The sequence below is a fragment of the Lithobates pipiens genome, unplaced genomic scaffold (genome assembly GCF_037356315.1).
Source record: "Lithobates pipiens isolate NorthernLeopardFrog02 unplaced genomic scaffold, aLitPip1_a1.2 Scaffold_22, whole genome shotgun sequence".
Lineage (NCBI taxonomy): Eukaryota > Metazoa > Chordata > Amphibia > Anura > Ranidae > Lithobates > Lithobates pipiens.
Window position 1 is genome coordinate 42132674 of NW_027507784.1, and position 24527 is coordinate 42157200.

The 24527-nt window shown below is 46.2% G+C and overlaps 1 protein-coding gene across 1 annotated transcript; it reads right to left on the minus strand.

Annotated features, from left to right (window-relative positions):
* Positions 1 to 13859: 13859 nt before the first annotated feature.
* On the minus strand, positions 13860 to 15732 carry LOC143923677 (E3 ubiquitin-protein ligase TRIM39-like). Its single transcript, XM_077447492.1, has one exon. It carries the CDS (start codon positions 15538 to 15540, stop codon positions 13996 to 13998), a length of 1545 nt encoding a protein of 514 aa, XP_077303618.1. The 5' UTR covers positions 15541 to 15732; the 3' UTR covers positions 13860 to 13995.
* Positions 15733 to 24527: the final 8795 nt, after the last annotated feature.

The window sequence follows — 24527 nt, forward strand, 5'->3', positions numbered from 1 at the left end:
GTGTAAACTCACCACATAAACACTCTATATACAAAATAACATCCCCCAAAAAAGAACAGAACATGATGTTCACATTTACATGGAAGCACAATTGACTGAATGCTGATTATTCAGAGAATTACCGTATTTATGTTTATTGAGGATTGTTTTTTTTATGTACTAACAGTTAAGCTTCATACACACAATACGAAAATTGGATGAAAAATACCACTTTTGAAGCGTTCGTGCATATGAGCGTATCGTTTTTTTGGTGGGGGAGGGGATCTTGGGTGGGAGTTCCCACACTTTTTTCTCCAGGACTTGACCCCTGAAACAAGTGATAGTAAAATTTCTCTTCTGAAAAGTGATAACAGGTTCTTCTTAAAGCGGGAGTTCTGCGTTTTTTTTTTTTTAAAAAGCCAGCAGTTACAAATACTGCAGCTGCTGACTTTTAAAATAATGACACTTACCCGCCCAGCGCGCCCGCGATGTCGGCACCTGAAGCCGATCTCTCGATCGTCTCTCGGGTGCTGCCGCCGCCATCTTAGGTATGGGAATCAGGAAGTGGAGCCTTGCGGCTTCATTTCCTGGTTCCCTACTGCGCATGCGCGAGTCACGCTGCGCAATAAGGATGGTCCCCGCTGTCTCTGGGATCCGTGTGTTTCCCAGCAGGCAGCGGGGGACCTTCGGGAAAGGGGCGTAGATTTTGCGGAAAGGGGCGTAGCTTCTGCAGATATCTATGCCGGAAGTGGGTGCAGATACCTGTACTGTACAGGTACCTGCACCCCCTCACCCCTGAAAGGTGCCAATTGTGGCGCCGGAGGGGGGGAGGGTTCCAATGAGCGGAGGCTGCACTTTAGGGTGGAGCTCCGCTTTAATATATAAATCTTCTCAAAAGCTGCATTGCTCACAGAGAGCTTACCTCCATTAGGAGTATAAAAAGCCTTGAAAGTATCCTTTTGTGGGGGTGGGTACACCGTGGTAGGCAGGGGCGGTCTGACCATCCGGGTACTCGGGCACTACCTGAGGGCCCCATGCCACCAAGGGGCCCCATCAAATAAAACCAGGGACAGTGTGTAAAAATCTGTGTTTTTTAAAAAAATCCCAAGATTATAGCTGCCCCGCCTCTCCAGGACCTTTTCGATGTGTGTATGTGTATTCTGTGTGTGTATACTGTGTGGCCCCATAATCTATTGCCCGGGGGCCCCATAATCTCCTATTGCCCAGGGGCCCCATAATCTTCTCTTATTGCTCGGGGGCCCCATAATCTCCTATTGCCCGGGGGGCCCCATGAGTTATCAGTCCGCCCCTGGCGGTAGGTCTCTAGTTAATGGCTGTACCGGGAGATGTTTTCAGGGTACTAGTAATGTCCAACCAGGTTGTAGTCTCACTACATTGATGGTCCGCTGCTCCTTCAGACCCTGCGGTGACCAGGTGTCACTCCGGTTCCGACCATTAAAGGAAAGATAAAAGAAAGCCCCCCATAGTGTAGTAATGTAAAACAAATTAATTTATTCAAATGCCAAGTGAATCCTTGCAGAAAAAAAGTAGGCGATTGCAATAAAACACAATATTTATGTCACTTCCGTTTTATTACAACATCCGACCACACCCTACGTGTGTACGTAGGGCATGTCGGATTTTGGAACAAACCAGAAGTGACGTAAATATCGTGTTTTATTGCAATCATCTGCTTTTTTCTGCTTTTATGCAAGGATTCATTGGCATTTGAATAAATTGATTTGTTTTACATACTACACTATGGGGGGCTTTCTTTTATCTTTCCTTTAATGGTCGGAAACAGAGTGACACCCGGTCACTGCGGGTTCTGAAGGAGCAGCGGAACATCAGTGTAGTGAGACTACAACCTGGTTGGACATTACTTGCACCCTGAAAACATCTCCCAGTACAGCCATCAACCAGGCATGTACTGGCCATCGGGACTACCTAGAGTTTCCCGGTGGGCCGATGGCTCAGTGGGCCACTCTGATGTAAAAAGGGCTGGTGATGGGACACTCTGATGTAAGGGGGCTGCTGATGAGACACTCTGATGTAAGGGGCGGCTGATGGGACACTCTGATGTAAGGGGGCTGCTGATGGGACACTCTGATGTAAGGGGCGGCTGATGGGACACTCTGATGTAAGGGGGCTGCTCATGGGACACTCTGATGTAAGGGGCTGCTGATGGGACACTCTGATGTAAGGGGGCTGCTGATGGGACACTCTGATGTAAGGGGGCTGCTCATGGGACACTCTGATGTAAGGGGGCTGCTCATGGAACACTCTGATGTAAGGGGGTGCTGATGGGACACTCTGATGTAAGGGGGTGCTGATGGGACACTCTTATGTAAGGGGGCTGCTCATGGGACACTCTGATGTAAGGGGGCTGCTCATGGGACACTCTGATGTAAGGGGGCTGCTCATGGGACACTCTGATGTAAGGGGGCTGCTCATGGGACACTCTGATGTAAGGGGGCTGCTCATGGGACACACTGATGTAAGGGGGTGCTGATGGGACACTCTGATGTAAGGGGGCTGCTGATGGGACACTCTGATGTAAGGGGGCTGCTGATGATGGGACACTCTGATGTAAGGGGGCTGCTGATGGGACACTCTGATGTAAGGGGGCTGCTGATGGGACACTCTGATGTAAGGGGGCTGCTGATGGGACACTCTGATGTAAGGGGGCTGCTGATGGGACACTCTGATGTAAGGGGGCTGCTCATGGGACACTCTGATGTAAGGGGGCTGCTCATGGGACACTCTGATGTAAGGGGGCTGCTGATGGGACACTCTGATGTAAGGGGGCTGCTAATGATGGGACACTCTGATGTAAGGGGGCTGCTGATGGGACACTCTGATGTAAGGGGGCTGCTGATGGGACACTCTGATGTAAGGGGGCTGCTGATGGGACACTCTGATGTAAGGGGGCTGCTCATGGGACACTCTGATGTAAGAGGGCTGCTCATGGGACACTCTGATATAAGGGGGCTGCTCATGGGACACTCTGATATAAGGGGGCTGCTCATGGGACACACTGATGTAAGGGGGTGCTCATGGGACACTCTGATGTAAGGGGGCTGCTCATGGGACACTCTGATGTAAGGGGGCTGCTCATGGGACACTCTGATGTAAGGGGGCTGCTCATGGGACACTCTCATGTAAGGGGGCTGCTGATGATGGGACACTCTGATATAAGGGGGCTGCTGATGGGACACTCTGATGTAAGGGGGCTGCTGATGGGACACTCTGATGTAAGGGGGCTGCTGATGGGACACTCTGATGTAAGGGGGCTGCTGATGGGACACTCTGATGTAAGGGGGCTGCTCATGGGACACTCTGATGTAAGGGGGCTGCTCATGGGACACTCTGATGTAAGGGGGCTGCTGATGGGACACTCTGATGTAAGGGGGCTGCTAATGATGGGACACTCTGATGTAAGGGGGCTGCTGATGGGACACTCTGATGTAAGGGGGCTGCTGATGGGACACTCTGATGTAAGGGGGCTGCTGATGGGACACTCTGATGTAAGGGGGCTGCTCATGGGACACTCTGATGTAAGAGGGCTGCTCATGGGACACTCTGATATAAGGGGGCTGCTCATGGGACACTCTGATATAAGGGGGCTGCTCATGGGACACACTGATGTAAGGGGGTGCTCATGGGACACTCTGATGTAAGGGGGCTGCTCATGGGACACTCTGATGTAAGGGGGCTGCTCATGGGACACTCTGATGTAAGGGGGCTGCTCATGGGACACTCTCATGTAAGGGGGCTGCTGATGATGGGACACTCTGATATAAGGGGGCTGCTGATGGGACACTCTGATGTAAGGGGGGCTGCTCATGGGACACTCTGATGTAAGGGGGCTGCTCATGGGACACACTGATGTAAGGGGGTGCTGATGGGACACTCTGATGTAAGGGGGTGCTGATGGGACACTCTGATGTAAGGGGGCTGCTCATGGGACACTCTGATGTAAGGGGGCTGCTGATGGGACACTCTGATGTAAGGGGGCTGCTGATGATGGGACACTCTGATGTAAGGGGGCTGCTGATGGGACACTCTGATGTAAGGGGGCTGCTGATGGGACACTCTGATGTAAGGGGGCTGCTGATGGGACACTCTGATGTAAGGGGGCTGCTGATGGGACACTCTGATGTAAGGGGGCTGCTGAAGGGACACTCTGATGTAAGGGGGCTGCTCATGGGACACTCTGATGTAAGGGGGTGCTGATGGGACACTCTGATGTAAGGGGGCTGCTGATGATGGGACACTCTGATGTAAGGGGGCTGCTGATGGGACACTCTGATGTAAGGGGGCTGCTGATGAGACACTCTGATGTAAGGGGGCTGCTGATGGGACACTCTGATGTAAGGGGGCTGCTCATGGGACACTGATGTAAGGGGGCTGGTAATGGGACACTCTGATGTAAGGGGGTGCTGATGGGACACTCTGTTGTAAGTGGCTGGTGATGGGACACTCAAAATGTAAGTGAGCCAGTCTGGATGAAGTCCAGGGCCAAATTTCTGTCCCAGTCCAGCCCTGCCATCAACTGGAGACCTACTGCGCTGTACCCACCCCCACCACAGGCTTTTTATACTCCTAATAGAGGTAAGCGTTCTGTGAGCAATGCAGCAACACTGATCCAATAATCAATGTGCATATGATAAATAATTTCTATATTTATGCAATGAAACCTGCATAGCATTACATTTGTGATTGCCGGGTCCTCGGTGCAACAGGTCTGTACATTAGGTAAAAGCCTGCAGTCACTGGGCTAGAGGAAATGTGCCGGGACTAAAGAGTGGTGTGATGTCATTGCGCTGTTCAGTCATGCCGCTCTCCTCTAGTCTAGTAGAGTAGACTAGTGCAGAGTATTTCGGGAGAGCAGAGTTAGATGGAGGAAGGAGAAGAGTCCTCAAGTAGTGCAGAGTAATTCAGGAGAAGAGAGATAGATAGAGAAAGGAGCAGAGTCCTCCAGTAGTGCAGAGTATTTCAGGAGAGGAGAGTTACACAGAGGGAGGAGCAGAGTCCTCCAGTAGTGCAGAGTATTTCGGGTGAGGAGAGTTACACAGAGGGAGGAGAAGAGTCCTCCAGTAGTTCAGAGTATTACAGGAGAGGAGAGTTAGATGGAGGAAGGAGAAGAGCCCTCCAGCAGTGCAGAATATTTCAGGAGAGGAGAGTTAGATGGAGGAAGGAGAAGATTTCTTCAGCAGTAATATTCTTAGTACATGAACAATGAACATCTTTCTTTCTCACTACATAGTGCAGAGTTGGTGTAGGACACCCACACAGTGAGAATGACGGGTCGACCCTTTATGTGGTCAGATGGGGATGCCCTCTCCGGGTGTTGTGGTCTCTTCCCGTAGGTCGTGTGTTGGTATCTCATTAGGGCATCTGTGAACAGTCAGTGACTAAACTTTGTGACAACACTGTGATCTCGTGGTGAGAACGGAAGTGCACTTGCTGGGAGACGAGCAGAGAGACTGGGCCCAGGAAATTAGTCATTTGTGGCATCGCCATGGTAACGGAACATTAAGAGGAACTCTATTGTGTGGTTTTTATTCCACACTGCAGGAACACAGGTGTTCGGAGTGCTAGATGCTGCATGTGCTTGGGTAATCCTGGACAATATTAGGACCCCCGAAATTACAAACTTTTCCTAAGAATTGGACGCACCAGAACGGACAGAGCTGAACTCATATCCAGACTTGTCATTGGAGAATGCTGCCAGCTGTCACTTTTAAAACCCCATTGCTCGCTTTTTTTTTAAACATCTCCTGTAGAAGTATAAAAAAATCCTTTAAACTTCATTACTCACTTTATTCTTGGAATTATGCCCTGCAGCACCTCATCTCCACCATTATATGTCCTCGGTCTTCCTTGTTGAATTAAACTCTACACCATATAACCAGAGGACTGAGGACTGAGGACAGACTGTGAGTGCAGTGCACCATGGACCAGTCCTTTTGGGGGTTTTTAATCGCCAACCTTTAAGCCCCCGTACACACGGTTGGAGATTCCGTCGGAATGTGTCCGATCGGATCGTTTTGTCGTATATTCCGACTGTGTGTGGTCTGCATCGGACCAAATTTTCCAACTTGCCGGAAATATTTTCCGACAAAATGCTCCGATTGGACATACTCCGATCATGTGTAGAGAATTCCGATCGGACCAAGTGCCACGCATGCTCAGATCAAATTCCTACATCAAAGCTATTGGCTACTAGCCTGAACGTAGTCCCGTCGTAACGAAATAACGTCATCACGTTCTGAGCGATCGGATTTTCCGACAACTTCGTCCGACCGTGTGTATGCAACAGTTTCGGACAAGATCCTTCGTACAAAATCCGACGGACAGAATCTGATGGATTTGGTTGTCGGAATCTCCGACCGTGTGTACAAGGGCTAAGAGAAGATCCAAAAAATAAGAGGACCTTGTGAATACCATGAACTAAGGAAATCTGGAAAAGGTAAGTATAAGTAAAAAAAAAAAAAAAAATAAAAAAAAAAGAAGGGAAAAGTACACATGGGGAAATGACTCAAGGAGGGGTTCCTCTGTAGCTCTGGGTTCCACCTGCTGTATCTGTTACCAGGTGGGACCTCCTTTGGCCGGAGAACATCTTGAAAACCTCATTAGAGATCATGCCCTATGATCCATTACAATGGTGGTCATTTGAAAAGTGTCCTTTTACATTGGTAGTCAGTGAAAAATACCATACTACATTGGTAGTCAGTGGAGAAGTGCCCCCTTACAATGGTGGTTAGAGGTAAAAGGTCCACCTTTACATTGGTGGTCAGTGGAGAAATGCCTTAATGCATTGGTGTTCAGGGGTAAAACCTATTTGCTTTGGTGGTCAGTGGTAAAGGTCTATCTAAATTGGGTGGTCATCGGAGAAGTGTCCCATTGCTTTTATGTGCAGAGAAAAAGTGCCTCCTTGCTTTATTGGTCAGTGGAAAAAGGTCCACCCTTACAATGGTGGGCAGTTGCATAAGGTATACACTTACATTGATGATCAGTGGAAAAGAGCCATGTTACATTGGCAGCAGTAATGAGGCTGAAACTAACAAAGGCAAGACTATACTGCCAGAATGCATCAATGACATTTATGCTAGGCCTAGTGTGATTGGTATAGACTGTGGAAATGTGGTAGTGATGGAAGGGACAAGGGAAAAAGAGGTGTGTGTGGTGATTAACCAGGAGCAGTGATCACTTAAGTGGTACTTCTGCCGGCTATCATTGGGGCCCTTTAAGAAGCATTGATGCACTTATAAGTAGTTCCAATAAACCAGCATGTAGTGTAGGGAGATGACAATACAACTGATAAGGCACAGAAGCAATTTCCAAAGAAAAAGAGGGAATGGAATGAGTGTAATGTGGATTAGACACAGATGCCATGTGGCATTCTCAATGCCCTGCCTAACCGCGGTCCTGCTAACATAGGATATAGTGGGCAATAAGCCCACTCACCGATCCCTGCGATTCAAGCAGAGGCTTGCAGTGGAGATGGGACAACCCGCTCGCTCTCTTTCAGTTGAAAGTATAGTCAAGGGGGCAGATGCATAACTAGAACCTTTAGGGCCCTGCTGCAAGAAACCATGACGGGTCCCCTGACCTCTGGTTGGGGGCCCTTCCCTCCAAGCCTTGGGCCCTTACCTCCAAGCCTGGGGCCCTTCCCCCCAAGCCTGGTGCCCTTGCCTCCACGCCTGGGGCCCTTCCCCCCAAGCCTGGTGCCCTTGCCTCCACGCCTGGGGCCCTTCCCTCCAAGCCTGGGGCCCTTACCTCCAAGCCTGGTGTCATAAGTGTGACCTTTGTGGTTCCACCACTGGCAGCAGTAGTTTTTTATTGTTTTTTACCATTTTATTTATTTATCTATTCATTACAATATTATTTTTTAGGAGCCCCATTGGGGGGTTTTGGTGATATAACAGGGGTCTACACAGGCCCCTGACATCTCACCATTGAAATAAAGGAGATTAAGAACACTGCCCTCAATCTCCATCCCTGCAGGCTCCGTTGCACAGAATGAATGGACAGGAATAGCTCTGTACAGAGCTTCCCGTTCATTCACAAACTGAAGCATAGTAATCACAGTTTGCTATGCCTTATTTATGAATGAACAGAGTGTTCGGTGATCATTTCAGACAAGGAAGAGGCTGGTAAATGTAACTTACTGGCCCCTTCCCCCACTCTCCATCCTGACATATCCTTCGCAGCAGCTGGCGGGAGAGGGGAGGGAGAAACCGGGCAGAGCTGCGGGAGCAGGAGGGGGACCAGGGGAGAGCAAAGGGGGGCTGGGGAAGTGCTCAGGGGGGCAGGAGAGCACATATGGGGTACCAGAGAACCTCAGAGGACCAGAGAATAGCACGCGGAGGAACCGAAGAAGTGCACAGGGATCGGAGAAGAGCGGGGGGTGGGAAAGAGGGGACAACTTGCCACGGAAGATAACAGGGGGGCCAGGAGAGAGCAGATGGGCCCGCAGGCAGCAGAAGAAAGCTGGACAGGAAGGGTGGCATATAGAGGAACCAGTGCCTTCCATGTTCCTCCTGCAGCCGATGAGTGCCTGCGTTAGAGAGAGGAGAAGAAGCGGAGATTCAGTGGATTACTGGAGGAACATGGAGAGCATCAGTTCCTCTATATGCTGCCCCTCCTGTCCAGGTGCAGAAGGGAGCAGCACGGGCCTCCTGGATTTGGGTCACATGGTGCTGGGTCACAGTGGCGACCCTTGCGACCCCTGTAGTTACGCCCATTACACAGTGGGCATCGTCTCTTTCTCCACGTCGCTGGAGCCCAGCATCCGGCTACAGTGGGAATAGGGTCCCCTTACACTGGTACTTAGTAGAAAGAATGTCCTGTTACGGTGGTCATTGCAAAGAATATATGATATTGTGGCTGTAGTTTGTTTAAGCTCAAGACTGTTAGGTTTCAGCACCAATACCTTTACCTTTGGGGCTCAAAGTGGACTTTGAATCAGATACATTTTCCACAATGAGTGCAGCATGGTCAGCGTAACAGGTCCACCTGTCACAGAGATCACACTACTGCCCTGGACAATGCCTTCATCTGCTTTTCTCTCTAGAAGGACGGAGACATCTATATCCGGGTATCATCCAGGGTCACCATCTACATACTTCTTAGACTGAGATCCCGGCTCAGAGATAACAAAATCATGTAAATCCTTGTGACTATACAGTTCTTAGCTGTCTGCACAAATGTTTGACACAGATTAGCCCCTGCTGCAGCCTCTTACCTTGTGACTTGCAACAAAGTTACAATGTTGCAGTCTAATCGTTGGGTGGGGGGGAGGAGACTGAGGAAATGCTTCCTTCTGCCTGCAGCAGACTAATTACATCACCTCCCATCTAAAGCACAGGGGAAGCTTTAAAAGTTGGTGTAAACCAGATTCATGAAATTTGAGCTGGGCACATATATCCGCTGTGTTTTCTTATCTCTCTCCAGTCCTGTGGCTTTCTCCTGCTCCTTTCTTCTGTTATCAGCATGACATTGTCTAACAAGTTCTCTGACTGTGAATTTTGTGGCAGGGAGAATGCTATAGATTAGCAGAAAGCTGCTCTACTCACAGAACAGCTCTGAAAGTCTCTGCCTATCTTGGGGGGGGGGGGGGGGTGTACCTTTCCTCCAATCAGCTGTCTCCCAGTGTAATCCAACACTACACTACTACTGCTGAATGAGGAAGTGGAAATTTGAACACAATGTACACTTTCTAAACAGTATATAAAGCCAAAGACGTCAGTTATACATGTAATATATAGGGGGATTTGTTTCATCTCTGTGTATCATCTGAGGCTGTTCACTTCACTGGGTATATGTGAGGGTTTACAGCCACTTTAAGGCTATTTTCACATTGAGGCAGGGGAGGGGGGGGGTCATTAGTGTTAAAGCGTTATCGTTTTTTGGCCGCTAGCGGGGCGCTTTTAACCCCCGCTGGAGGGCGAAAAAGGGCTAAAAGCGCCCGCAAATCGGCACTGCCTAAGCGCTTTGCAGGCCCTTCGGCAGCGCCAGCCATTGATTTCACTGGCAGGGGCGGTTTAGGGACAGCGTATTTACTGCAAGCGCACCGCCCCAGTGTGAAAGCCCTTGGGCTCCCACACTGGGGCTGCAGGGGAGGCGTTTTTCAGGCGCTTTACAGGCACTAGTTTTAGCCTAAAAGCACCTGAAAAACACCTCCGGTGTGAAAGGGGTCTAAATGATTTAAGGTGGAGCTTTTTCTGAAAAATGATATTGTTACTGTATGCTGTGATGTAAAAGGGATGTATTCATGCAGAATATTAACAGGATTGGGATAAGGTAAAATATACCGGCTTCATCCCTGAAAAAATTGACATTATATGTAACTACACCAAAGAGCTGACACTTCCCTCCTCACCCGCTGTAATTTCCTATAGGGTCCCCCCCCCCCCCCAAAAAAAAACCTGGATCACCCTGTAATGATTCTTGTATCCTATGATCACCCCCCTTTCATGAAAATTCACTAGTAAGGGAGGGGACGGGGTAGATGTGAAAGGGCCAATCAAACTCAACAACCACAAAATCTGGTTGATTTGGAGCAATGTCCCTCTGTTTCCCCTTTGCCACTCATTTTGATCTGATCTGTATAGATGTATATAAAATGCACTTTTTGTCTTTAAAAAAAGTGTTTCCCAGTGCTAAAACCTTTCATCAAAATTCTAAATTGCTGCATTTGTAAATGTTAAAAGACAATATAAAGGAATAGTAGTGGTAAAATAAAGCCCTTGTGGATTTAATGAACCTTTTTTTTTGTTAATTCTCCTTTAACAGGGGGCGTGTCCTATGCCTACATACATTTGCTAGTAGGTGTCCCTCATTCCCATCTCAAAATGTGGGGAGGTATGCCAATGATCTATTTTGAATTTTTTTATTTTTTGCACTATGACTTAGTTTTACATTTTTTATTTATTGCTATAAGATTGTATTTCAAACTTGCACTGGATGTATTTACATGATACTTTATTATAGCATTCCATCTTGTCAGCAGTTTAAAAGTAAATGAGTAATTTAATTTAATGTCCCAAAGGTGGAAAGAATGTCTTGGCAAAGAGCTCAGCTCTACAGGTCTGTGCTTACACTGCCATCTAGTGTAAAATACATAGAATGCATGGCAGCCCTGATAGCATATTCCATTTCTGCTGATTACCCTTGCGTTGTGTAGATGGATCCATTATTGGGAAAAAAACAAAAAAAACACGTATATATATATATATATATATACATACATACATACATACATACATACATACACACACACACATATATATACACACACACACACACACACACACACACACACACACACATATATATATATATACACACACACACACACACACACACACACATATATATATATATATACACACACACACACACACACACACACTATATATATATATATATATATATATATATATATATATATATATATATATATATGTGTGTGTGTGTGTGTGTGTGTGTGTATATATATATATATATGTGTGTGTGTGTGTGTGTGTGTGTGTGTGTGTATGTATATATATATATATGTGTGTGTATATAATAGGTTATTTTTATTTTTGTAGAATTCTAACAAATTGAATACTATGAAACCAAAAACTACAGGGTCTTATGTTGCAAGATGGGAGATGAGCTGTTGTGGATACCTGTGATCGGGTCAGTTCAGCCTCCATTTAAAGATGAACTGCAGTAAAAAAAATATAATAATAAAAAATACTGGGCTCCACTGACAGAAGCAGATCACATGCAGTATTTAGGCATCCAGACACATTTTGCCTAAATATCGAATGCAAACCTGAAACTGCCTATTCACTATACTGTTTTGCGGTATCTGGAGCAAAGTAAATACCGCATGTCACCCCAAAATACATACTGGACCCCTATTCATACATGGAGTCCGGCAGGCTACAAAAGAGGAGAGGGATGAGCAAACAACCCCCCCCCCCTCTTCCTGAACCATACCACTACTCTGTTAAAGGGGGCTTCCAGATTCCAAAAAGCTCCACCCCTGCAGACCCACACAACCACTGGCTAGGGTTGTGGGGAAGAGGGGAGGGGGTTCCCCTCAAAATCCACACCAGACACGGAGAGCCTGGTATGTATGGGGGGGGCACACAGGTTTTTTTTTGTGATTTTTTTTTAATGGCAGCATATCTTTTTTTTTTTACATTCAGCTGTCAGCGGAGAACCCCACTGACAGCTGATGACTCATCGGTTGTTAAGGATCCGGCTGCAAATTGAGAGAATTGCAGATACCGGCTGGTAAATTACCATGAGATTTCACTACTAGAATACTGCACCACTTTATAAAATAGCGCATGTGGTATTTTAGTAGTGTTTTTTTTTTTTTTGCGAATACCAAAAAAAAAACACGTTGGCATTCACAAAAGAAACACTACTAAAATACCACATGTGCTGAGTGTTATTTTACCACATTTCTTAAAGTGATAGATATCGATTTGTAAATGGAGCCCACAGCTCTTCTGCCATTAGACGTCACCTGTCTTCCAGCTTGAATGATTCCCAGAATCATTCAACCCACTTCCTCTGAGCCCAGGCTGGAATGGACCTGCCCCCAAACCGCAACTGGAAAGTAAAGGAAAAGCAGCACCATGATGAGCTCATCGCTCTCCTATCAGCATGTCCCTTGTCAGCCCAGAAGCTCCTCGTCCTGATTCTTGATCGCAGTCTGACACCTGCTGATTCTCCAAACACACTAATTGAATAGGCATTTTGCCTAATAGAGATTGTGATGAAACCCCTCCACCCCTCCACCTCATCCAATCAGAAGACACCTTGTATTAATGGAAAAAAAAAACACACAGCATTCTCTGAATGGCAGCAGTCCAGTGCAAGCAACCCTTTGTAGTCACTACGCTACAGTACAGCAGCTCGGCCCAGGACCTGGAAGACCACGACTATCACTGCAGTGATTTGCAGCTTCCACAGGGGTTGGTCAGATATGAGATTGCATTCTTACATTGTCCCAAGCTGGCCAAATGTAAATATGCAGCTTGCACTGAAAATACTTGTTTATTACTCTGAAAGGAACGGTTGGTGGGTTGAGATGGTACTACAACATAAGAAATATGGAACAGCAAGCTTGTAAACAATTTGAAAGTCTTTACCAATTGCAGTGGCTGTCTGTGATTCGATTCAAGGATCTGTGCAGACCTATGTGAGGGACAGCGAGCCTACTACAGGTGCAGGGGGGGGTGAGAACTCTGGGAATCCTATTTAGCAATTTGAATTGTATAGCAAATTTTAGAATAACATTGCTGACTACCAATTGAAAACACACAGGTCACACACAGGCCAAATCACAAAACAAATTATGTAGCGATTCCAATTTAATCATAATTAACTGATATGTTCACTGTCAACAAAAGTGAAGTTTACCTTTAAATGACACAAGAACACAAAACACAGTTTGATTGAATGACCGGTTAGTAACACATTGGGCTGTCACTCAGCATAGCCTGGTGTACAGGTAAGGGGTCAGTCTATGGCAGTGATGGCGAACCTTGGCACCCCAGATATTTTGGAACTACATTTCCCATGATGCTCATGCACTCTGAAGTATAGTGGAGTATCATGGGAAATGTAGTTCCAAAACATCTGGGGTGCCAAGGTTCACCATCACTGGTCTACGTTGTTTCAGCATCCCACGTGTTTACTTTAAATCTAGAACCTGCTGCTGTCTTCTCTAGGCAGCATCTAAAATCTAACAAGCACTAAACAAACTTTTGAGCCAAATCTGTTAAAGCCCAACTCTGGGCAACGTAAAACAAATGGGGCCCCAGTAGATGTTTTAACATAAAAAAAAAAAAAAAAAAATCAGCTCTGCCTACAATACTCACCTTATCTTCCGCACTGTCCCCCGCAGTGATTCTCTTTCGCCAGTAGGCATCCAAAGATCCAAAGTCTTCCTGGGTGAATGAAACCCTTTCAAAGAATTACCTAAAGAATGTTTTTGTTCTAATTCCTGATTCTCACCCAGCCGTCCTTCCATACCAACAATACGGCATGGAGGGGTTCGGTGAAGGTGGCGGTGAAGGTGTGGAGGTGTCTGATGGGATCACACAACTGGTAGAAGGACAGACGGCCCTTCTCATAATCCAGATATATTCCCACTTTCTGTAGAGGAGAATCCACATCTAACTTGACTTCTTTTGCATTATGAGACACCAAATAATCTTTCTGGCACAAGCGTAAACACCAAGATTTGTTATTTTGTCCAATTCCGGATGAGTCGCCTTTCCGTTCGATGGTTGGATAGGCCACACCAACCCTCCAGTTCCCAAGTTCACTGGTCTCCAGCGCCCAGTAATGTTTCCCCGAGCTGAAGTTCTGAAAGCTCAGCACTTGGCAATAGTTTTTGAACCTTCGCGGTGTTTTGGCCCACAGGGATGTCTTTGACCATGTAGCGCTTTTCAGGTCCCCCGAAATGGCTACGTCGACTGCCGCAGTGTTTGCATCCAACATTATATCCTGAACGCTGAACCCTCTTTTTATATTGGTCACAATATTAGACAAGGCTGAGCTTAAGGTCAAGGAGATGGACACTTCATCCAGGTCATCTATGACCTGGACCTTTTTATCATTCCCTTCATCGTAATCGGCCCGGCTGAATTCCCGCCCCTGTAGTACAGTAAGTGGATCGGTCATCTTGCACAGTTCCTCGATGTAGGACATCTTCCTTAACAGATCATCTTTCTTTATTTCCAGCTGCTGAATGAGATCGGAGACCAAGAGTGAAACTTTATCTTTCTGTCGGGAGATGTCGGTCAGGGTCCGCTCCTCTAAAGTCTTGAGTTGCTCCCGTAGGTCTATAAACAAGGCACTGACTTGGGCCGTGACCGAAGATGCTCTTTGCTGCACCTCTGTTTTGTGCTCTTGAAGGTTATGGACACTTTTCTCTGTTTCGTCTTTCTTTGATTTTAACTTCTCCATAACTTTTCTTAGCCTGTCTTTCTTCTTCTCCGAGGCTTCCTTCAGAAGCTCCACATGGTGTGCTCGATGGTCTCCAAAAACACAACAAGAAACACAGATACATTTAGCGTCCTTGCAACAGTAATACTTCAGGATCTCCTTGTGAGTTGGGCATTTTTGGCTTTCGGTGGAACTGGTGGGTTCCGTTAAGACATGATCTGTGGATTTGCTGTGCACGCTTAGGTGAACGTCACACAAGGAAGCCTCACACATCAGACACGTTTTTACAGCTAGGACAGAAGAGTGGACGCAGTAGGTGCAATAGATGCCAGCTTTCTTCTGCTTGGGTTGGGTCAACTGAAAGTGCTCCACTATGTTGCAAAGCTTCATGTTGCGTTGCAAGGCAGGGCGTTTTGGATACTCGGCCCTGCATTCTGGACAGGTGTAGGCTTTGGACCCCTCTTGAGAATCCAGCACGGACCTGATACAGCCCTGGCAGAAGCTGTGCCCACACCGCAGGGTTACGGGCTCTGTGTAAAATTGGAGGCAGATGGAGCAGTTGAGTTCATCTTTAAGGTTTGCAGTCGCCATTGTGGCAGGTGAGGGAGAGGCAGAAGGTGTGGAGTACAGGACTCTGAATTCGGGATCTTAGCTGGTCACGGGCATGTAGTGTTCATGCTGCAGCGTCCTGGGTATATCAGCTGTTCAGTCCAGTCACTGCAGTGAGCTCACACTTGTAATGCTGCCTGAGAATCTAAGGTGTCAGCTCTGACCTAGCCTCCTGGCTGCACTCTACACAAGGTGGGTGAGGCCAAGTTTAAAGGGCAACACCGATAAAAATACAAATGATCCAGTTATTTGGGTTACTGCTTGCCTGCATACATTTTCTCAGCCTGGTGTAAAACAATGATGGCATGCAGGGGATGATGGGAAATTATTTAAAGTGAGAGTAATGTAATTAAACCAAAGGGGGGAAGGAGGGGAAGTCGCCCACTGTATTTCTATGGACAGGAGAAATAAGGGTGTTTTTTTGTTTTTTTTACAAACTGTAAATTTACTGACAGAAGCCTGGACAGGACCAATAGATATTTGTGTGAGCGATGTAATTAAATCACGGGGGAAAGTCAGCAACCCTCTGTATTTTTAGGGACCGATTTCTCCTTTTCTGACATTTAAAGACAGGAAAAAAATCGGGTATTTTTTTATAAACTGTCCGTAAATTTACTGACGGTTGACAACACTGCTCAGGAGCCTTGACAGGACTTATGCCGCGTACACACGACCGGACTTTTCGACAGACTTGGTTCTGTGGACCACCCGACGGACTTTGCAGGTGAGGTCCGCTTTCAAACGAACGGACTTGGCCACACATGATCACTCCAAAAGTTCGACGGATTCGAACGTGATGGCGTAGAATAAGGAAATTCATAGCCAGTAGCCAATAGCTGCCCAGCGTCGGTTTTAGTCCCTCGGACTAGCACACAGACGACCGGATTTTTCAACTCGAGTCCTTCGGAAAGATTTGAAGTACGTTTTATTTCTAAGTCCGCCGGACTTTTGGGAAGAAAAAGAAAAAGTCTGCTGGAGCCCACGCACGATCGAATCGTCTGACGGATTCCAGTCCGCCAGACCAAGTCCATCGAAAAGTCCGGCCATGTGTAGGCGGCGTAATAGTTGTGAGAGTGATCTAATTAAACCACAGGGGGAAAGTCAGCAACCCTCTGTATTTTTATGGACAGATTTCTCCTGTATGGAAAGGAGAAATCATTTTTTTTTTTTTACAAACTGTCTGTAAATTTACTGACAGTTGACAACACAGCTTGGGAGCCTGGACAGGACGAATAGTTATTTGTATGAGTGATGTAATTAAATCACAGAGGGAAAGTAAGCCACCCTCCGTTTTTATGAACAGGAGAAATCAGGGTATTTCTTTTACAAACTGTCTGTAAATTTACTGGCGGTTGGCAACACTGCCCGGGAGCCTGGACAGAACTAATAGTTATTTGTGTGAGTGAAGTAATTAAATCACAGAGGGAAAGTAAGCCACCTTCTGTATTTTTATGGACAGATTTCTCCTCTGACATTTACAGACTGGAGAAATTGGGGTATTTTTTAAAATAAACTGTCCGTAAATTTACTGTCGGTTGGCAACACTGCCCGGCAGTGGCGTAACTAGAGCCTTTAGGGCCCCGATGCAAGAAACCATAAAGGGCCCCCCTGAACCCCAGCCAGGGCCCTTCCCTCTGAGTCCGGCGGTGGAACTCCAGGGCGTGGTCACAGGTATGACCTTTGTGAGCCCTGTAGTTCCACCACTGGCATCAGTAGTTTTTTATTTTTATTTTTTATTTTTAGGTGCCCCATCTGGCTGGGGAGAACAGACATCGGACTGAGCGGCAATGCATGGAGCAGGAGAGGGGTACTCTGAGAGCCGGCCGAGGACACAGGTCATGCAGGGAATGCACAACTGAAGAGCAGCCAGTGCGATAGTCATGGAGCTCTGCTAGTCACCCTCCACCTCCAGCCACCCGTGTGCATGGTGCACTGGTACCCCTAGCTGCCTATGCTGCTGCCGGCCATATGTAGAGGGGCTGCATGGGCCCCCTGCAGCACAGGGCCCAGTTGCAGTCGCGACTGCTGCACCCCTTATAATTACGCCCCTGCTGCCCGGGAGCCTGGACAGAACTAATAGTTATTTGTGTGAGTGATGTAATTAAACCACAGGGGGGGGGGGGGGGGGAAGTAAGCCGCCCTCTGTATGTTTACAGATTCCTCCTGTATGTACATTTACAGACAGTCGAAATGTCCGTAAATTTACTGAAGGTTGCAAACACTGGTCATCACCCCTGTGCCAGCACCACTCGCTGCTTCACCCACACTGGAGAACATTGAGAGAGAAAGAGGGCCCAGCACGTCACGTGATCAGCCTGAAGATGCAAACAAAGGTGAGTATAATAATACATAAAATTAAAAAAACACCACCACTGTGGGCAAGTGGTGGGTTGGAACACAGAGCTCAGTGTTGGGCTTTAAACCTTACGGCTTGGATTGCATGTCATTTTTCTACTAGATCACCCCCGAAGTCCCGAGCAGGGAGTGCCGTTATGCAAATTTCGCTTTTAACAATGAAGTCAACATGGTGGCCCATCCCACACCTTCAAAATTAGTCAGTGAGACTGCATATCACAATGGAGGTCTAATGGTAACGTGTAGGGGGCGGGATGAGCCAAGATAGAACTTTGACTAGTTGCAGACTAGCCAGCTTATTATTACCTTACTTAAAGGGCATGTAAACCCTAACAATGACAACTTCTTACTTGCTCTGTTAAATATACTTTTTGTTTTCTTGTTAAAAAAAAAACAAAAAAAACTTTTTGTTCAACAAGTGCTCATAAATACACGTTGATCCCGCCTCAAATCGTGAGAGCTGATGACTTCCTGTGCTGCTATCAGTTGCATTGTCCCCGGCTCTCTTCGCATATTATGGGCCCATTGTTCTAATTTATTATAAAAACCCTGGCATCCAAGAACTGGGACTTGTAGTTCCTCGCTGGCTGAAAACAGCTAAGCAGTCTGCGTTTGCTTTGGGTGACATCTGGAGTCCAAATCACTGTGTCAGCACACATAGAGGAGGAGGAGGAGGACGAGCCAAGAGCGGGGATTGAATGACAACGGTATTTATAGCCAACACTTGCTCCTCTAAATGTAGCTCTAAAAATAGGGTGCTGGATATACAGTAAAACATAAACAAAATACTGTATGCATATAGAAGGGTGTACACAGCATAACCCCTTCCCCACCCAGCCCTGAAGTCTCCTTAGCTGGGTCTTCAAGCCCAATGGTCAGGAGTTGGTAGTTAGCGTGACAGCTCAGTCACTGTGCTGGGACAATGCAGAGAGCAGGCTTTTCAGTACAGAAAAAAAATGTTTTCTCCCCCTTCAGTCCTGACTTTTAGCAGTCATATTAGCGTGGTCCCAATCAATAATTCTGTATGGTTCCTCCACACTCCTCTCCCTCAGCTTTGTTATGTATATGTGTACCCATAAGCTTGTATTCGGGCTTGAAAAAAGAGCAGTTACGCTCCGAAACACGTAGCCACACCCCCTACCCACAATGGGGTCCTCCCAAGTGTGACGTCGCTTCCGATCTTGCACATCCAATATGTTTCAGAACTTCCAGATTTGCCTCTGGCATTCTACACGGCTCCTGACAGCAGCATCCGCATCCTGGTTCCTGAAGACAATCCTGGTTCCCGAAGACATACCAAGACTGAACACCATAACACATTGGGTGGATTTTTTGCTCGTATCCTTATGCATTTTGTAAGCTGCCATTTGTCATTTTTAATAAAGTCTTTTTCTGTGTACTGCACTTAGACGACGCCCTCTGCGGTTTTCCAATACAGAAACCTTACCTGTCCATGGATGCATAGAGTGGGGAAAAAAACGATTTGATCCCATGCAGATTTTTTAAGTTTGCCCACTGACAAAGAAATGAAAGGTCTATAAATTTTTATCATAGGTGTATTTTAAATGATAGAGATAATATATCAACCAAAAATCCAGAAAAATAAAAACACATAATACAAATGTTATAAATTGAGTTGCAGTTCAGTGAGTAAAATAAGTATTTGATCCCCAAGCAAAACATGACTTAGTACTTGGTGGAGAAACCCTTGTTGCAAGCACAGAGGTAAGATCTTTGTTGTAGTTGGTGACCAGGTGTGCACACATCTCAGGAGGGATTTTGATCCACTCTTCTTTACAAATCTTCTCTAAACCCTTAAGGTTTCTTGGCTGTCTCTTGGCAACTCGAAGGTTCAGCTCCTTCCATACATTTTCTATAGGATTAAGGGTCTGGAAATGGACTAGGGCACTTCATGACCTTAATGTTCTTCTTCTTGAGCCACTCCTTTGTTGCCTTGGTGGTATATTTGGGTCATTGTCTTGCTGGAAGACCCATCCACAACCCATCTTCAGTGTTTTCTCTGAGGGAAGAAGGTTCTCATTCAAAATTTTACAATGCACAGCCCCATCCATTGGCCCCTCAAATTCAGCATGCACCTTTAGGAGAGAAACAGCCCCAAAGCATCATGTTTCCATCTTAGTGCTTGACTGTAGGAATGGTGTTCTTAGGGTCATAGTCAGAATTTTTCTTCCTACAAACACGGCCAGACGAGTTAATGCCAAAGAGCTCAGTTTTGGTCTCATCTGACCACAGCACTTTCTCCCAATCCTTCTCTGAATCGTTAGATGTTCATTGGCATCACTGTACATGTGCCTTCTTAGGGGGGGGGGTTCTGTGTTTGGGGGGAAGAAAAATGCTGACCATGACCCTAATAACACCATCACTATAGTCAAGCACAGAGATGGAAACATTATGCTTTGGAGCTGTTTCTCTGCTAAAGGTACAGACTGACCTTGCTGCATTGAGGGGCCAATGGACAGGGGCTTTGTATTGTGAAATCTTGGATGAGAACCATCTTCTTTCAGCCAGAACACTGAAAATGGGTGGTGGATGGGTCTTTCAACATGACAATGACCAAAAACATACCACCAAGGCAACAAAGGACTGGCTCAAGAAGAAACATATTAAGGTCATAGACCTTAATCCAATAGAAAGACTTAGTAAGCCCTTGTACACACAGTCGGAGAATCCATCGGAATGTGTCCTATCGGACCGTTTTGTCGGATAATCCGACTGTGTGTGGTCTGCATCGGACTGTTTCCGTCAGAATATCCGTCGCACCAAATTTTCCAACTTGCTGGAAATATTTTCCGACAAACTGGTCCGATCAGACATACTCCGATCATGTGTAGAGAATTCCGATCGGACAAAGTGCCACGCATGCTCAGATCAAATTCCTACATCAAAGCTATTGGCTACTAGCCTGAACGTAGTCCCATCGTAACGAAATTACGTTCTGAAAGATCGGATTTTCCGACAACTTTGTCCGACCGTGTGTATGCAACAGTTTCGGACAAAATCCAACGGACAAAATCCGACGGATTTGGTTGTCGGAACGTCTGACTGTGTGTACAAGGGCTTAGACTTACCAGTGATGGTATTTCTAGGAGCCTTTCAGGAAAACCTTGGAGAGCGCGCAGCTCCGCCCATTTTCCAGGAAACACATGCAGCCTTTAAATCCCTTCTCTTCCACCATGGCTTCAGTTATTGTGTGGTCTCCGACATACTGGAAAACAAAGTACAGAAAACAACAACCAACCATGATAGACACTTAAAACCACTTCTAAGATAAAAGGGAGGGAAGTATCGGTTGTCCTCTTAGAAATACCGTCACCATTAAATATAACTACGTTTTTCTCAAATCGCCTTTCAGGACAACCTTGGAGAGGATAAAACGAGAAACTAACCCTAGGGCAGGACTACTGCCCGAAGTACCTTCCTGTCGAAGGCTTGATCTGCGGCAGACAGTAAGTCCAACCTATAATGTCGAAGAAATGTCGAGTAGTTGGACCAAGTGGCAGCCTTGCAAATTTGTTCAGGCGTAGCCGGAAACTGCAGTTGATCTCGTAGAAAGAACAGCAATACCTGAGGGGGGTATTTCTCCCTTAGCTTTGTAGGCCTCCGTGATTGCCCATCTAAGCCATCTGCCCAGCATGCTTTAGGAATATTTCTCCCCTTTACGTGAGCGTGAAAATATCACAAAGAGAGATTTTCTGAATTCTTTGGTGACATCCAATGTGTGGAAAGCTTCTTCTCCGGGAGTGGCAGGAGCCTGAGGAGAAAGTGGGCAAGACTATTTCTTGTGAATGGTGAAAAGTTGAAGAAACCTTAGGTAGGAAAGCTGGATCTGTTTGAAGGATCACTTGGTCTGAAAAAACTTTTAGAAAGGGTCCTGTGCCTGCCAGGGCCTGAAGCTCACTGACTCTTCTTTCCGACGTGATGGCTACCAGAAAAATTGTTTTAAGAACTATGTTTTTTTAAGGATGCTTCCTGTAAGGGTTCAAACTGAGCTCCCGTGAGACCCTGTAAAACAACAGACAAATCCCAACTGAGAAAAACTTTAAGGGCCATTGGCCTATTTCGTGCAAGTGCCCTAAAAAATCTTGAAATTAAGACCTCTCTGGATAGTCTTCTCAAAAAAAATAAAAATAAAAATATGATAGAGCCGCCACCTGGGTTTTCAGGGTGCTGGCTGCCAGTCCCTTCTCCATTCTGTCATGGAGAAATTCTAAGACTGACACTAAACTTTTGACCTGGAGACCTTTAGACGTACACCAGGAATTTAACTTTTTCCAAACCTTCAGGTATATGGCCCCAGTTACCTCCTTTCTACTAGAGTAGGGTCTTCACTAATTTATCTGACAGTCCCTTGGCTTTTAGGAGGTCTTCTTCAGAAACCAAAGCAGTTAGATGTAACCAGTCTGCTTCGGGATGGTTCACAGACCCCTGCGTTAGTAGGTCCTTCCTGGGTGGCAGCTTAATGGAGGTTTTGCAGCCAGGTTTAGTAGTGTCGTAAACTAGGGTCTTTTATGGCCAGAAAGGAGTGACCAGGATCAGATTGACATTTTCCTCCCTGATTTTCTTTAGGACCAGTGGTATCAGGGGAAAGGGGAAAAGCGTAGCACAGCTGGTAATGCCACGGGTGTGTGAGAGCATCTATGCCTACAGCCCGGTCTTCTTGGTGGAGTGAGAAGAACTTCTGTACTTTGGCTGGAAAACAGATCTATTTCAGGCTGCCCACACATCAAGAAAACCTCTTGGTTCAGACTCCACTCTGCTTCCACCACTTTCCTTCTGCTTAGTAGGTCTACTAGCATATTCTAGGATCCTTTTAGGTGGACTGCTGACAAAGAGGTCACGTTCTGTTCTGTCCCGGCAAGCAGCTGACTGGCCAGTTCCAGGAGTCCTCTGCTCCTGGTTCCTCCTTGTTTCAGTACACAAGCTACTGCAGTCATGTTGTCCGAAAGAACCTAAACGTGTGGTCCTTTTACCACTTGAAAGGCTAGGAGACTGAGAAAAATGGCCTTTAGTTCCTGCCATTTTGAGGACTTTGAGGACATGGTGGAGCATGCGCTTCCACCATGGTGGAGGAAACACAATAACTGAAGCCATGGTAGAAGAGGAGGTGTTTCCTGGAAAATGAGCAGAGCTGCGTTCTTCTCCAAGGTTGGCCTGAAAGGTGATTTGAGAACATTTATGGAGGGAGCGGACACTTCGAGTTGCCAAGAAACCTTAAAGTGGTTGTAAACCCTTACAACACACTTTGACCTACAGGTAAGCCTAGATTAAGGCTTACCTGTAGGTCCAAGAAATATCTCCTAAACCTACACGGTTTAGGAGATATTTGCCGAAAGACAGGCACCGCTGTCTACGGCGCATGCACCTTCGTGCGCATGCACGGGAGTGACGTCATCGCGGCTTTGCCGAATGACAGCGGCAGAGCTGCGAGACCCCACCGAGAAGATGGATGCGCCGGACTACAGGGGACAGCAGTGACATCGCTGGCTCCTGTGTCAGGTAAGTGACACATAATGGACTACTATGCGATGCAATGAACTGCAAAAGATGCTGGTCAGAGCTCTCCTAGCTTTTTGATTCTTCCTACTCCCAAGTAACTGCCAGCCCATACGAGGTACGGACAGACAGCTATCCTGAGCAATCTGCTGGTTGTGGGTGAAATGCTCAGCAGACTCCTTAAAACAAAAAAAGTAAATGCACATTTATTTAAATGCCATCTGTGTCCCATTGGGTAGATTTCCCTTCACTTCCTGTCCCATAACCACTACAGGAAGAGGAAAAATCCTCCAAAATGAAGGAATCCCTGATTGCCACCAAAATGTTGGGTTGTCCACAGAATAGTAATAGAGGGGAAATCTTCCAATGGGGACACTAGTTTTGGTGACTAATAAGAGATTCTTTTACTTTGGAGGGATTTCCTCTTGCTTTGTCTTTGGGCTATGGGACAGGAAATAAAGGGAAATCTCCCCAATAGGACACAGATGGCAAATACAAAAACCTGACAGGGGTTATAACCCTCCATCCAAAATAAAATAAAAATAAAAAAGTTTCTCCTTTATTCTACTTTAACCACTTAAGCCCTGGACCATTTCCAGCCAAAGGACCAAGCCCCTTTTTGCGATTTGGCACTGCGTCGCTTTAACTGACAATTGCGTGGTCGTGCGACGTGGCTCCCAAACAAAATTTTTTCCCCACAACTAGAGCTTTCTTTTGGTGATATATGATCACCTCTGCGGTTTTTATTTTTTGCGCTATAAACAAAAATAGAGCGACAATTTTGAAAAAAATGCAATATTTTTTACTTTTTGCTATAATAAATATCCCCCAAAAATATCTAAAAAAAATGTTTCCCTCAGTTTAGGCCGATACGTATTCTTCTACATATTTTTGGTAAAAAAAAAATAAAAAAATGCAATTAGCGATTATTGATTGGTTTGCGCAAAAGTTATAGCGTTTACAAAATAGGGGATAGTTTTATGGCATTTTTATTAAAACATTTTTTACTAGTAATGGCGGCGATCAGCGATTTTTATTGTGACTGCGACATTATGGCGGACACATCGGACATTTTTAGGACCATTGTCATTTATACAGCA

Excerpts from the sequence above, each read along its gene's own strand:
- LOC143923677 (XM_077447492.1), bottom strand. The coding sequence starts at position 15,540 with ATGGCGACTGCAAACCTTAAAGATGAACTCAACTGCTCCATCTGCCTC.